This window comes from Nerophis ophidion, linkage group LG16 (genome assembly GCF_033978795.1).
Source record: "Nerophis ophidion isolate RoL-2023_Sa linkage group LG16, RoL_Noph_v1.0, whole genome shotgun sequence".
Classification (NCBI taxonomy): domain Eukaryota; kingdom Metazoa; phylum Chordata; class Actinopteri; order Syngnathiformes; family Syngnathidae; genus Nerophis; species Nerophis ophidion.
The window spans coordinates 49,207,564-49,220,998 of NC_084626.1; the positions used below are offsets into that span (position 1 = coordinate 49,207,564).

The 13,435-nt window shown below is 40.0% G+C and overlaps 1 protein-coding gene across 5 annotated transcripts in view; it reads left to right on the forward strand.

The window, feature by feature from the left end:
- The window catches only part of vstm2l (V-set and transmembrane domain containing 2 like), a 214,102-nt gene that overhangs the window by 2,495 nt on the left and 198,172 nt on the right, over nucleotides 1-13,435 (forward strand). The window contains exons 1-2 of one of the 5 annotated variants that reach the window (XM_061875403.1): nucleotides 4,487-4,626; nucleotides 8,765-8,823. Coding sequence is in view for 1 of the 5 variants with exons in the window: in XM_061875407.1 (XP_061731391.1) it covers nucleotides 4,482-4,626 (145 nt within the window). In the remaining 4 variants the exon portion in view is untranslated. Of the gene's footprint in view, nucleotides 1-4,465; nucleotides 4,627-8,764; nucleotides 8,824-12,564; nucleotides 12,620-12,836; nucleotides 12,882-13,435 lie in introns of those variants that run through there. The other 4 variants (XM_061875407.1, XM_061875406.1, XM_061875404.1 and 1 more) reach the window with 4 other exon arrangements.

Genomic DNA, 13,435 nt, shown 5'->3' on the forward strand with positions numbered 1-13,435 from the left:
TAGCCCGGCCCCCTGGAGACTCCTGGTAATCCGTACTCACAGTCCAGATCCTGGTGGGAATTATAATCCCCGTCAAGACAATTGTTTTTAACTGTTTGCACCTGAAAAAAAAAAACTTCTTTTTTTTAAAATAGTCACATAAACAGGTATTATTAATTTTGTCAAAACCCTTCTCTTTTTGTTATTTAGCGCCCACATACTGCATTATTACGCCTTGTACCAGATTGTGTTATAGCGCCCTCTGTTGTCCATTAAGGGAAACTGCAGCCTAATTTCCAGTCCGTGCAGGTCTGTATGATTTATAAAGAGCCTGTGCTTCTTTTTTTTCTTTCATCCTCACATTCTAAAGCAATGATGTAATTATTACTCTACAGTATGATGTCATTCATTTTACTGGTAAAGTGTAAATATTGTTTTCTTCTTGTTACAGGTAAGTCTGTTCCTTTTTCATGTTCATGTAAACACTCTGAGACTTATTGAAGAATGAGATGATGTCATTCATCTCATAATGTGAATCAAAACTAACCATCATGTATTCAATATTTATTACTACATAAGTAATATTTTGACTAATGATCTATTGCTAACGATGGATTAACTCTTATCTTACTGATAGGATGCAGTGCGTCTCCCATAACAATGTGACCTCGGACTATGTTAAGGTAACGTGTGGAGTTCCCCAGGGTTCGGTCCTTGGCCCTGCACTCTTCAGCATCTACATGCTGCCGCTAGGTGACATCATACGCAAATACGGTGTTAGCTTTCACTGCTATGCTGATGACACCCAACTCTACATGCCCCTAAAGCTGACCAACACGCCGGATTGTAGTCAGCTGGAGGCGTGTGTTAATGAAATTAAGCAATGGATGTCCGCTAACTTTTTGCAACTCAACGCCAAAAAAACGGAAATGCTGATTATCGGTCCTGCTAGACACCGACCTCTATTTAATAATACAACTCTAACATTTGACAACCAAACAATTAAACAAGGCGACACGGTAAAAAAATCTGGGTATTATCTTCGACCCAACTCTCTCCTTTGAGTCACACATTAAAAGCGTTACTAAAATGGCCTTCTTTCATCTCCGTAATATCTGGACTGTTCTGGGGTGAAAGTGTGGTAGTCAGCATGTGTGATGGTATGGGGGTGTATTAGCATTAATGCTAAAAGGTATATACAGCTTTTGGAGCAACATATGTTGCCATTCAAGCAGCGTTATCATGGACGCCCCTGCTTATTTCAGCAAGACGATGTCAAGCCACGTGTTAAAGCAGTGTGATTCATAGTAAAAGACTGCGGGTACTAGACTGGCCTGCCTGTAGTCCAAACCTGGAAAATGTGTGGTGCAATATGAAGGCTAAAATATCAGAGGGGAGACTGTTGAACACTGCACGTAAGCCATGATATTACGCACCTTGGACGCTTCAGGCGGTACTGCACCAAAAAAGCCACATCGGTGTGTAAAGGATATCACCACGTGGGCTCAGGAACACTTCAGAAAAGCACCGTCAGTAACCACGGTTTGCCGCTACATCTGTAAAATGCAAGTTAAAACTCTACTACGCAAAGCCAAAGCAATTCGTCAACAACACCCAGAAACGCTTCGCTGGGCCCGAGCTTCCTCTAAGATGGACTGATGCAAAGTGGGAAAGTGTTCCGTGGTCTGACGAGTCCACATTTCTAATTGTATTTGGAAACTGGTCCAAAGAGGAAAATAACTATCTGGACTGTTCTGGGGTGAAAGTGTGGTAGTCAGCATGTGTGATGGTATGTGGGTGTATTAGCATTAATGCTAAAAGGTATATACAGCTTTTGGAGCAACATATGTTGCCATTCAAGCAGCGTTATCATGGACGCCCCTGCTTATTTCAGCAAGACGATGTCAAGCCACGTGTTAAAGCAGTGTGATTCATAGTAAAAGACTGCAGGGTACTAGACTGGCCTGCCTGTAGTCCAAACCTGGAAAATGTGTGGTGCAATATGAAGGCTAAAATATCAGAGGGGAGACTGTTGAACACTGCACGTAAGCCATGATATTACGCACCTTGGACGCCTCAGGCGGTACTGCACCAAAAAGCCACATCAGTGTGTAAAGGATATCACCACGTGGGCTCAGGAACACTTCAGAAAAGCACCGTCAGTAACCACGGTTTGCCGCTACATCTGTAGAATGCAAGTTAAAACTCTACTACGCAAAACCAAAGCTATTCGTCAACAACACCCAGAAACGCTTCGCTGGGCCCGAGCTTCCTCTAAGATGGACTGATGCAAAGTGGAAAAGTGTTCCGTGGTCTGACGAGTCCACATTTCTAATTGTATTTGGAAACTGGTCCAAAGAGGAAAATAACTATCTGGACTGTTCTGGGGTGAAAGTGTGGTAGTCAGCATGTGTGATGGTATGGGGGTGTATTAGCATTAATGCTAAAAGGTATATACATCTTTTGGAGCAACATATGTTGCCATTCAAGCAGCGTTATCATGGACGCCCCTGCTTATTTCAGCAAGACGATGTCAAGCCACGTGTTAAAGCAGTGTGATTCATAGTAAAAGACTGCGGGTACTAGACTGGCCTGCCTGTAGTCCAAACCTGAAAAATGTGTGGTGCAATATGAAGGCTAAAATATCAGAGGGGAGACTGTTGAAAACTGCACGTAAGCCATGATATTACGCACCTTGGATGCCTCAGGCGGTACTGCACCAAAAAGCCACATCAGTGTGTAAAGGATATCACCACGTGGGCTCAGGAACACTTCAGAAAAGCACCGTCAGTAACCACGGTTTGCCGCTACATCTGTAAAATGCAAGTTAAAAGTCTACTACGCAAAGCCGAAGCTATTCGTCAACAACACCCAGAAACGCTTCGCTGGGCCCGAGCTTCCTCTAAGATGGACTGATGCAAAATGGAAAAGTGTTCCGTGGTCTGACGAGTCCACATTTCTAATTGTATTTGGAAACTGGTCCAAAGAGGAAAATAACTATCTGGACTGTTCTGGGGTGAAAGTGTGGTAGTCAGCATGTGTGATGGTATGGGGGTGTATTAGCATTAATGCTAAAAGGTATATACAGCTTTTGGAGCAACATATGTTGCCATTCAAGCAGCGTTATCATGGACGCCCCTGCTTATTTCAGCAAGACGATGTCAAGCCACGTGTTAAAGCAGTGTGATTCATAGTAAAAGACTGCAGGGTACTAGACTGGCCTGCCTGTAGTCCAAACCTGAAAAATGTGTGGTGCAAAATGAAGGCTAAAATATCAGAGGGGAGACTGTTGAACACTGCACGTAAGCCATGATATTACGCACCTTGGACGCCTCAGGCGTTACTGCACCAAAAAGCCACATCGGTGTGTAAAGGATATCACCACGTGGGCTCAGGAACACTTCAGAAAAGCACCGTCAGTAACGACGGTTTGTCGCTACATCTGTAAAACGCAAGTTAAAACTCTACTATGCAAAGCCAAAGCTATTCGTCAACAACACCCAGAAACGCTTTGCTGGGCCCGAGCTTCCTCTAAGATGGACTGATGCAAAGTGGAAAAGTGTTCCGTGGTCTGACGAGTCCACATTTCTAATTGTATTTGGAAACTGGTCCAAAGAGGAAAATAACTATCTGGACTGTTCTGGGGTGAAAGTGTGGTAGTCAGCATGTGTGATGGTATGGGGGTGTATTAGTGATTGTTGTAGGGTGAAAGTGTGGTAGTCAGCATGTGTGATGGTATGGGGGTGTATTAGTGATTGTTGTAGGGTGAAAGTGTGGTAGTCAGCATGTGTGATGGTATGGGGGTGTATTAGTGATTGTTGTAGGGTGAAAGTGTGGTAGTCAGCATGTGTGATGGTATGGGGGTGTATTAGCATTAATGCTAAAAGGTATATACAGCTTTTGGAGCAACATGTGTTGCCATTCAAGCAGCGTTATCATGGACGCCCCTGCTTATTTCAGCAAGACGATGTCAAGCCACGTGTTAAAGCAGTGTGATTCATAGTAAAAGACTGCGGGTACTAGACTGGCCTGCCTGTAGTCCAAACCTGAAAAATGTGTGGTGCAAAATGAGAGGGGAGACTGTTGAACACTGCACGTAAGCCATGATATTACGCACCAAAAAGCCACATCAGTGTGTAAAGGATATCACCACATGGGCTCAGAAAATCCACTAGTCAGTAACTACAGTCGGTCAAATTGTTCAGGAACATTTCTCAAGCAGCTATTGCAAGGAATTTAGGGATTTCACCATCTACGCTCCGTAATATCATCAAAAAGTTCAGAGAATCTGGAGAAAGCAGCGTTGTAAGCCACAAGGCCGAAACTAAACATTGAATGCCTGTGACCTTGGATCAAAAAGCGACATTCTTTTATTCATCATTCACACAACGTGAGATCTTCACTGCTTTTGGCTTTTGTGGATCAGAAAGTAACAATAATAACATTTAATATTATGTTTTTATTGCTTTGTTATGCTCGGCCACAGAGGGAAGGTTGTAACCATGGATCTGCAGAAACCAGCAGTGCAGCAAATACTTATTCCATCCCCCGGTGGATTCTGGCAAGTACAGCCCCGCTTTCATGGACAGGAGCAGTCCAGAATGTTTTTGGTGGAAAGAGGGAGAAAATCCAGAAAACAACAACAAGGTAAGATTATAAATGAAATTAGTAATCATTGATTTCATTTCAAGCACAGTAGGAGAGTACAGTAGGTCCTCGTTATTTACAGGATTTATGTTCCAAGTCAACCTGCCACTAGCAAAAAAAAAAAAAAAAATGCTTATATTCTTCCTCTAAGACAGTGTTTTTACCATAGGGCTGGGGGCTATTGTCTTCGAGGGGGCTGGCTTGGAAATATCTGTTTCTCAGCTGTGGTCCGTTTGTAATACACTTGTCCACCACTTGTGGCAGTAGTGACCATTATCAAACAAACAGAAGAAGTCTGGAGATAATGTCATATGTCAATATTATAAGTACAGTCTATTACACAGCATTATTCACATGTGAATAATATAAATACAGTCTATTATACAGCATTATTCACATGTGCATAACATAAATACAGTCTATTATACAGCATTATTCACATGTGAATAATAAGAATACAGTCTATTATACAGCATTATTCACATGTGAATGATATAAATACAGTCTATTATACAGCATTATTCACATGTTAATGACATAAATACAGTCTATTATACAGCATTATTCACATGTGTATAACATGAATACAATCTATTATACAGCATTATTCACATGTGAATAATATAAATACAGTCTATTATCGAGCATTATTCACATGTGAATAACATAAATACAGTCTATTACACAGCATTATTCACATGTGAATAATATAAATACAGTCTATTATACAGCATTATTCACATGTGCATAACATAAATACAGTCTATTATACAGCATTATTCACATGTGAATAATAAGAATACAGTCTATTATACAGCATTATTCACATGTGAATGATATAAATACAGTCTATTATACAGCATTATTCACATGTTAATGACATAAATACAGTCTATTATACAGCATTATTCACATGTGTATAACATGAATACAATCTATTATACAGCATTATTCACATGTGAATAATATAAATACAGTCTATTATCGAGCATTATTCACATGTGAATAACATAAATACAGTCTATTACACAGCATTATTCACATGTGAATAATATAAATACAGTCTATTATACAGCATTATTCACATGTGCATAACATAAATACAGTCTATTATACAGCATTATTCACATGTGAATAATAAGAATACAGTCTATTATACAGCATTATTCACATGTGAATGATATAAATACAGTCTATTATACAGCATTATTCACATGTTAATGACATAAATACAGTCTATTATACAGCATTATTCACATGTGTATAACATGAATACAATCTATTATACAGCATTATTCACATGTGAATAATATAAATACAGTCTATTATCGAGCATTATTCACATGTGAATAATATAAATACAGTCTATTATACAGCATTTTTCACATGTGCATAAAATAAATACAGTCTATTATACAGCATTATTCACATGTGAATAATATAAATACAGTCTAATATACAGCATTATTCACATGTGAATAATAAGAATACAGTCTATTATACAGCATTATTCACATGTGAATAATAAGAATACAGTCTATTATACAGCATTATTCACATGTGAATGATATAAATACAGTCTATTGTACAGCATTATTCACATGTGAATAATATAAATACAGTCTATTATACAGCATTATTCACATGTGAATAATAAGAATACAGTCCATTATACAGCATTATTCACATGTGAATAATATACATACAGTCTATTATACAGCATTATTCTCATGTGAATAATATAAAAATACAGTCTATTATACAACATTATTCTCATGTGAATAATATAAATACAGTCTATTATACAGCATTATTCACATGTGAATAATATAAAAATACAGTCTATTATACAGCATTATTTTCATGTGAATAATATAAATACAGTCTATTATACAGCATTATTCACATGTGAATAATATAAAAATACAGTCTATTATACAGCATTATTCACATGTGAATAATATAAAAATACAGTCTATTATACAGCATTATTCACATGTGAATAATATAAAAATACAGTCTATTATACAGCATTATTCTCATGTGAATAATATAAATACAGTCTATTATACAGCATTATTTACATGTGAATGATATAAATACAGTCTATTATATGGCATTATTTACATGTGAAAAATATAAATACAGTCTAATATACAGTCTTACTCACATGTGAGTAACATAAATATAGTCTATTATGCAGCATTATTCACATGTGAATGATATAAATACTGTCTATTATACTAAATTATTCACATGTGAATAACATAAATACATTCTATTATACAGCATTATTCACATGTGAATAATATAAATACAGTCTATTATAGAGCATTATTCACATGTGAATAACATAAATACAGTCTATTATACAGCATTATTCACATGTGAATAATATAAAAATACAGTCTATTATACAACATTATTCACATGTGACTAATATAAATACAGTCTATTATACAGTCTTACTCACATGTGAGTAACATAAATATAGTCTATTTTGCAGCATTATTCACATGTGAATAATATAAAAATACAGTCTATTATACAGCATTATTCACATGTGAATGATATAAATACAGTCTATTATACGGCATTATTTACATGTTAATGACATAAATACAGTCTATTATACAGCATTATTCACATGTGAATAATATAAATACAGTCTATTATACTGCATTATTCACATGTGAATTGTATAAATACAGTCTAATATACAGTCTTACTCACATGTGAGTAACATAAATATAGTCTATTATACAGCATTATTCACATGTGAATGATATAAATACTGTCTATTATACAGCATTATTCACATGTTAATAACATAAATACAGTCTATTTTACAGCATTATTCACATGTGACTAATATAAATACAGTCTATTATACAGCATTATTCACATGTAAATTGTATAAATACAGTCTATTATACAGCATTATTCACATTCGAATAACATAAATACAGTCTATTATACTGCATTATTCACATGTGAATTGTATAAATACAGTCTAATATACAGTCTTACTCACATGTGAGTAACATAAATATAGTCTATTATGCAGCATTATTCACATGTGAATGATATAAATACTGTCTATTATACTGAATTATTCACATGTGAATAATATAAAAATACAGTCTATTATACAGCATTATTCTCATGTGAATAATATAAATACAGTCTATTATACAGCAATATTCACACGTAAATAATATAAATACAGTCTATTATACAGCATTATTCACATGTGAATAATATAAATACAGTCTATTATACAGCAATATTCACATGTGAATAACATAAATACAGTCTATTATACATCATTATTCACATGTGACTAACATAAATACAGTCTATCATACATTTAAGTACAGTCAAATAGGAACATACATTCTACAATATGAAGAAAATGAGCAAAATATTCAAAATACAAAAGTGTGATTGACTTATCATTATTATTATTATTATTATTATTATTATTATTGGACACCGGCAAGAATGATCTTTACTAATTTCTTCTCCTTCGCTGAAAAGTAATTAACCAACAACTCTGGCCTGTCTGTCTTCATAAGGGAGTGAACTCCTTCCATCAGCAGGGAATCAAACACTTTATTTGCCTTTCCTCAGGTCCTCAAACGCAGACTCTTACGCACAAAAGTAGTCGGCTATTTGTCATGTTTTTGCGATGCACAAATTTGAATTCCACGCGGTGAAAAAGTGAGGTAGAAGGTAAAATTTCTTCTAAAGCCCCGAGGAGACTGGCACCGCTTTTTATTTATTTATGTTTTATCTCACACGTGCAGATTAGAGGACTGCTGATGGTTTGCTGACAGACATGTTCAGCTCTTTTGGGATTGATTTTATACCAACTCTAGTACAGTACAGAACAGTATAGAGCACAGGTGTCAAAGTCAAGGCCCGGGGGCCGGATGGGGCCCGCCACTACATTTATCTGGCCCGCAAACACCTGGAGATTATTTGTCAATAAAGTACTTCATTTTTTGTCATTTTGACAGAAAAAAATATACATTTTAAACTTTAATAGAATCCAATATTGCAACAAATATTACAGTATATTATCATACTTTCCAAACATGTTTTTTTTCCTAAATAAAAATACTTAACTTTACAGCAAACTGCAGGGTTTGTTCTCCCGGGATGCAAACAGACTACTCTGGACCAGGCGGGAAGGTAGGAACATATTTAATCATCTAGACTCAAAAAGTGAAAACAAAAGGGCTGTCAAGACGGGGGCGGTTGCATCTCGCTGTGGGGTTTGTTCTCCCGGGATGCAAACAGACTACTCTGGACCAGGCGGGAAGGTAGGAACATATTTAATCATCTAGACTCAAAAAGTGAAAAAAAAAGGGCTGTCAAGACGGGGGTGGTTGCGGCTTGCTGCGGGGTTTGTTCTCCCGGGATGCAAACAGACTACTCTGGACCAGGCGGGAAGGTAGGAACATATTTAATTATATAGACTCAAAAAGAGAAAACAAAAGGGCTGTCAAGACGGGGGCGGTTGCATCTCGCTGTGGGGTTTGTTCTCCCGGGATGCAAACAGACTACTCTGGACCAGGCGGGAAGGAAGGAACATATTTAATTATCTAGACTCAAAAAGTGAAAACAAAAGGGCTGTCAAGACGGGAGCCGATTGCATCTCGCTGCGGGGTTTGTTCTCCCGGGATGCAAACAGACTACTGTGGACCAGGCGGGAAGGTAGGAACATATTTAATTATCTAGACTCAAAAAGTGAAAACAAAAGGGCTGTCAAGACGGGGGCGGTTGCAGCTTGCTGCGGGGTTTGTTCTCCCAGGATGCAAATGGACTACTCTGGACCAGGCGTGAAGATAGGAACATATTTAATTATCTAGACTCAAAAAGTGAAAAAAAAAGGGCTGTCAAGACGGGAGCGGTTGCAGCTCGCTGCGGGGTTTGTTCTCCCAGGATGCAAACAGACTACTCTGGACCAGGCGGGAAGGTAGGAACATATTTAATTATCTAGACTCAAAAAGTGAAAAAAAAAGGGCTGTCAAGACGGGAGCGGTTGCAGCTTGCTGTGGGGTTTGTTCTCCCAGGATGCAAACAGACTACTGTAGACCAGGTGGGAAGGTAGGAACATATTTAATTATCTAGACTCAAAAAGTGAAAACAAAAGGGCTGTCAAGACGGGGGTGGTTGCATCTCGCTGTGGGGTTTGTTCTCCCGGGATGCAAACAGACTACTCTGGACCAGGCGGGAAGGTAGGAACATATTTAATCATCTAGACTCAAAAAGTGAAAACAAAAGGGCTGTCAAGACGGGGGCGGTTGCAGCTTGCTGTGGGGTTTGTTCTCCCAGGATGCAAACAGACTACTGTAGACCAGGTGGGAAGGTAGGAACATATTTAATTATCTAGACTCAAAAAGTGAAAACAAAAGGGCTGTCAAGACGGGGGTGGTTGCATCTCGCTGTGGGGTTTGTTCTCCCGGGATGCAAACAGACTACTCTGGACCAGGCGGGAAGGTATGACCATATTTAATTATCTAGACTCAAAAAGTGAAAACAAAAGGGCTGTCAAGACGGGGGCGGTTGCAGCTTGCTGCGGGGTTTGTTCTCCCAGGATGCAAACAGACTACTGTGGACCAGGTGGGAAGGTAGGAACATATTTAATTATCGAGACTCAAAAAGTGAAAACAAAAGGGCTGTCAAGACGGGGGCGGTTGCAGCTTGCTGTGGGGTTTGTTCTCCCGGGATGCAAACTGACTACTCTGGACCAGGCGGGAAGGTAGGAACATATTTAATTATCTAGACTCAAAAAGTGAAAACAAAAGGGCTGTCAAGACGGGGGCGGTTGCATCTCGCTGTGGGGTTTGTTCTCCCGGGATGCAAACAGACTACTCTGGACCAGGCGGGAAGGTAGGAACATATTTAATTATCTTGACTCAAAAAGTGAAAACAAAAGGGCTGTCAAGACGGGGGCGGTTGCAGCTTGCTGCGGGGTTTGTTCTCCCAGGATGCAAACAGAAAACTCTGGACCAGGAAGGTAGGAACATATTTAATTATCTAGACTCAAAAAGTGAAAACAAAAGGGCTGTCAAGACGGGGGCGGTTGCATCTCGTTGTGGGGTTTGTTCTCCCCGGATGCAAACAGACTACTCTGGACCAGGTGGGAAGGTAGGAACATATTTAATTATCTAGACTCAAAAAGTGAAAACAAAAGGGCTGTCAAGACGGGGGCGGTTGCAGCTTGCTGCGGGGTTTGTTCTCCCAGGATGCAAATGGACTACTCTGGACCAGGCGTGAAGATAGGAACATATTTAATTATCTAGACTCAAAAAGTGAAAAAAAAAAAGGGCTGTCAAGACGGGGGCGGTTGCATCTCGCTGTGGGGTTTGTTCTCCCGGGATGCAAACAGAATACTCTGGACCAGGCGGGAAGGTAGGAACATATTTAATTATCTAGACTCAAAAAGTGAAAACAAAAGGGCTGTCAAGACGGGGGCGATTGCAGCTTGCTGCGGGGTTTGTTCTCCCAGGATGCAAATGGACTACTCTGGACCAGGCGTGAAGATAGGAACATATTTAATTATCTAGACTCAAAAAGTGAAAAAAAAAGGGCTGTCAAGACGGGAGCGGTTGCAGCTCGCTGCGGGGTTTGTTCTCCCAGGATGCAAACAGACTACTCTGGACCAGGCGGGAAGGTAGGAACATATTTAATCATCTAGACTCAAAAAGTGAAAACAAAAGGGCTGTCAAGACGGGGGCGGTTGCAGCTTGCTGTGGGGTTTGTTCTCCCAGGATGCAAACAGACTACTGTAGACCAGGTGGGAAGGTAGGAACATATTTAATTATCTAGACTCAAAAAGTGAAAACAAAAGGGCTGTCAAGACGGGGGTGGTTGCATCTCGCTGTGGGGTTTGTTCTCCCGGGATGCAAACAGACTACTCTGGACCAGGCGGGAAGGTATGACCATATTTAATTATCTAGACTCAAAAAGTGAAAACAAAACGGCTGTCAAGACGGGGGCGGTTGCAGCTGGCTGCGGGGTTTGTTCTCCCAGGATGCAAACAGACTACTGTGGACCAGGTGGGAAGGTAGGAACATATTTAATTATCGAGACTCAAAAAGTGAAAACAAAAGGGCTGTCAAGACGGGGGCGGTTGCATCTCGCTGTGGGGTTTGTTCTCCCGGGATGCAAACAGACTACTCTGGACCAGGCGGGAAGGTAGGAACATATTTAATTATCTTGACTCAAAAAGTGAAAACAAAAGGGCTGTCAAGACGGGGGCGGTTGCAGCTTGCTGCGGGGTTTGTTCTCCCAGGATGCAAACAGAAAACTCTGGACCAGGAAGGTAGGAACATATTTAATTATCTAGACTCAAAAAGTGAAAACAAAAGGGCTGTCAAGACGGGGGCGGTTGCATCTCGTTGTGGGGTTTGTTCTCCCGGGATGCAAACAGACTACTCTGGACCAGGTGGGAAGGTAGGAACATATTTAATTATCTAGACTCAAAAAGTGAAAACAAAAGGGCTGTCAAGACGGGGGCGGTTGCAGCTTGCTGCGGGGTTTGTTCTCCCAGGATGCAAATGGACTTCTCTGGACCAGGCGTGAAGATAGGAACATATTTAATTATCTAGACTCAAAAAGTGAAAAAAAAAAAGGGCTGTCAAGACGGGGGCGGTTGCATCTCGCTGTGGGGTTTGTTCTCCCGGGATGCAAACAGAATACTCTGGACCAGGCGGGAAGGTAGGAACATATTTAATTATCTAGACTCAAAAAGTGAAAACAAAAGGGCTGTCAAGACGGGGGCGATTGCAGCTTGCTGCGGGGTTTGTTCTCCCAGGATGCAAATGGACTACTCTGGACCAGGCGTGAAGATAGGAACATATTTAATTATCTAGACTCAAAAAGTGAAAAAAAAAGGGCTGTCAAGACGGGAGCGGTTGCAGCTCGCTGCGGGGTTTGTTCTCCCAGGATGCAAACAGACTACTCTGGACCAGGCGGGAAGGTAGGAACATATTTAATCATCTAGACTCAAAAAGTGAAAACAAAAGGGCTGTCAAGACGGGGGCGGTTGCAGCTTGCTGTGGGGTTTGTTCTCCCAGGATGCAAACAGACTACTGTAGACCAGGTGGGAAGGTAGGAACATATTTAATTATCTAGACCCAAAAAGTGAAAACAAAAGGGCTGTCAAGACGGGGGTGGTTGCATCTCGCTGTGGGGTTTGTTCTCCCGGGATGCAAACAGACTACTCTGGACCAGGCGGGAAGGTATGACCATATTTAATTATCTAGACTCAAAAAGTGAAAACAAAAGGGCTGTCAAGACGGGGGCGGTTGCAGCTTGCTGCGGGGTTTGTTCTCCCAGGATGCAAACAGACTACTGTGGGCCAGGTGGGAAGGTAGGAACATATTTAATTATCGAGACTCAAAAAGTGAAAACAAAAGGGCTTTCAAGACGGGGGCGGTTGCAGCTTGCTGTGGGGTTTGTTCTCCCGGGATGCAAACGGACTACTCTGGATCAGGCGTGAAGGTAGTAACATATTTAATTATCTAGACTTAAAAAATTAGAGAACAAAATAGCGCACAAGGCGAAAGCACTACTTACCGCAGGATACCAAAACTAGCACTAAGACAGGACTATGGACAAGAAACAAAACTTGCTGACTGTGGCATGAATAGTGTGAAGTGAATTATAAAAAAAAACTTACTTGGCAAGGCATGAGACAAATAGTTCAGAGCATGAGTCTATGGCTTGAAAAATAACCGTCTCTTGGTGCGTTTTTTTTACTTGAGGCAGGTGAAACTAATGGGTCGTCATGGTA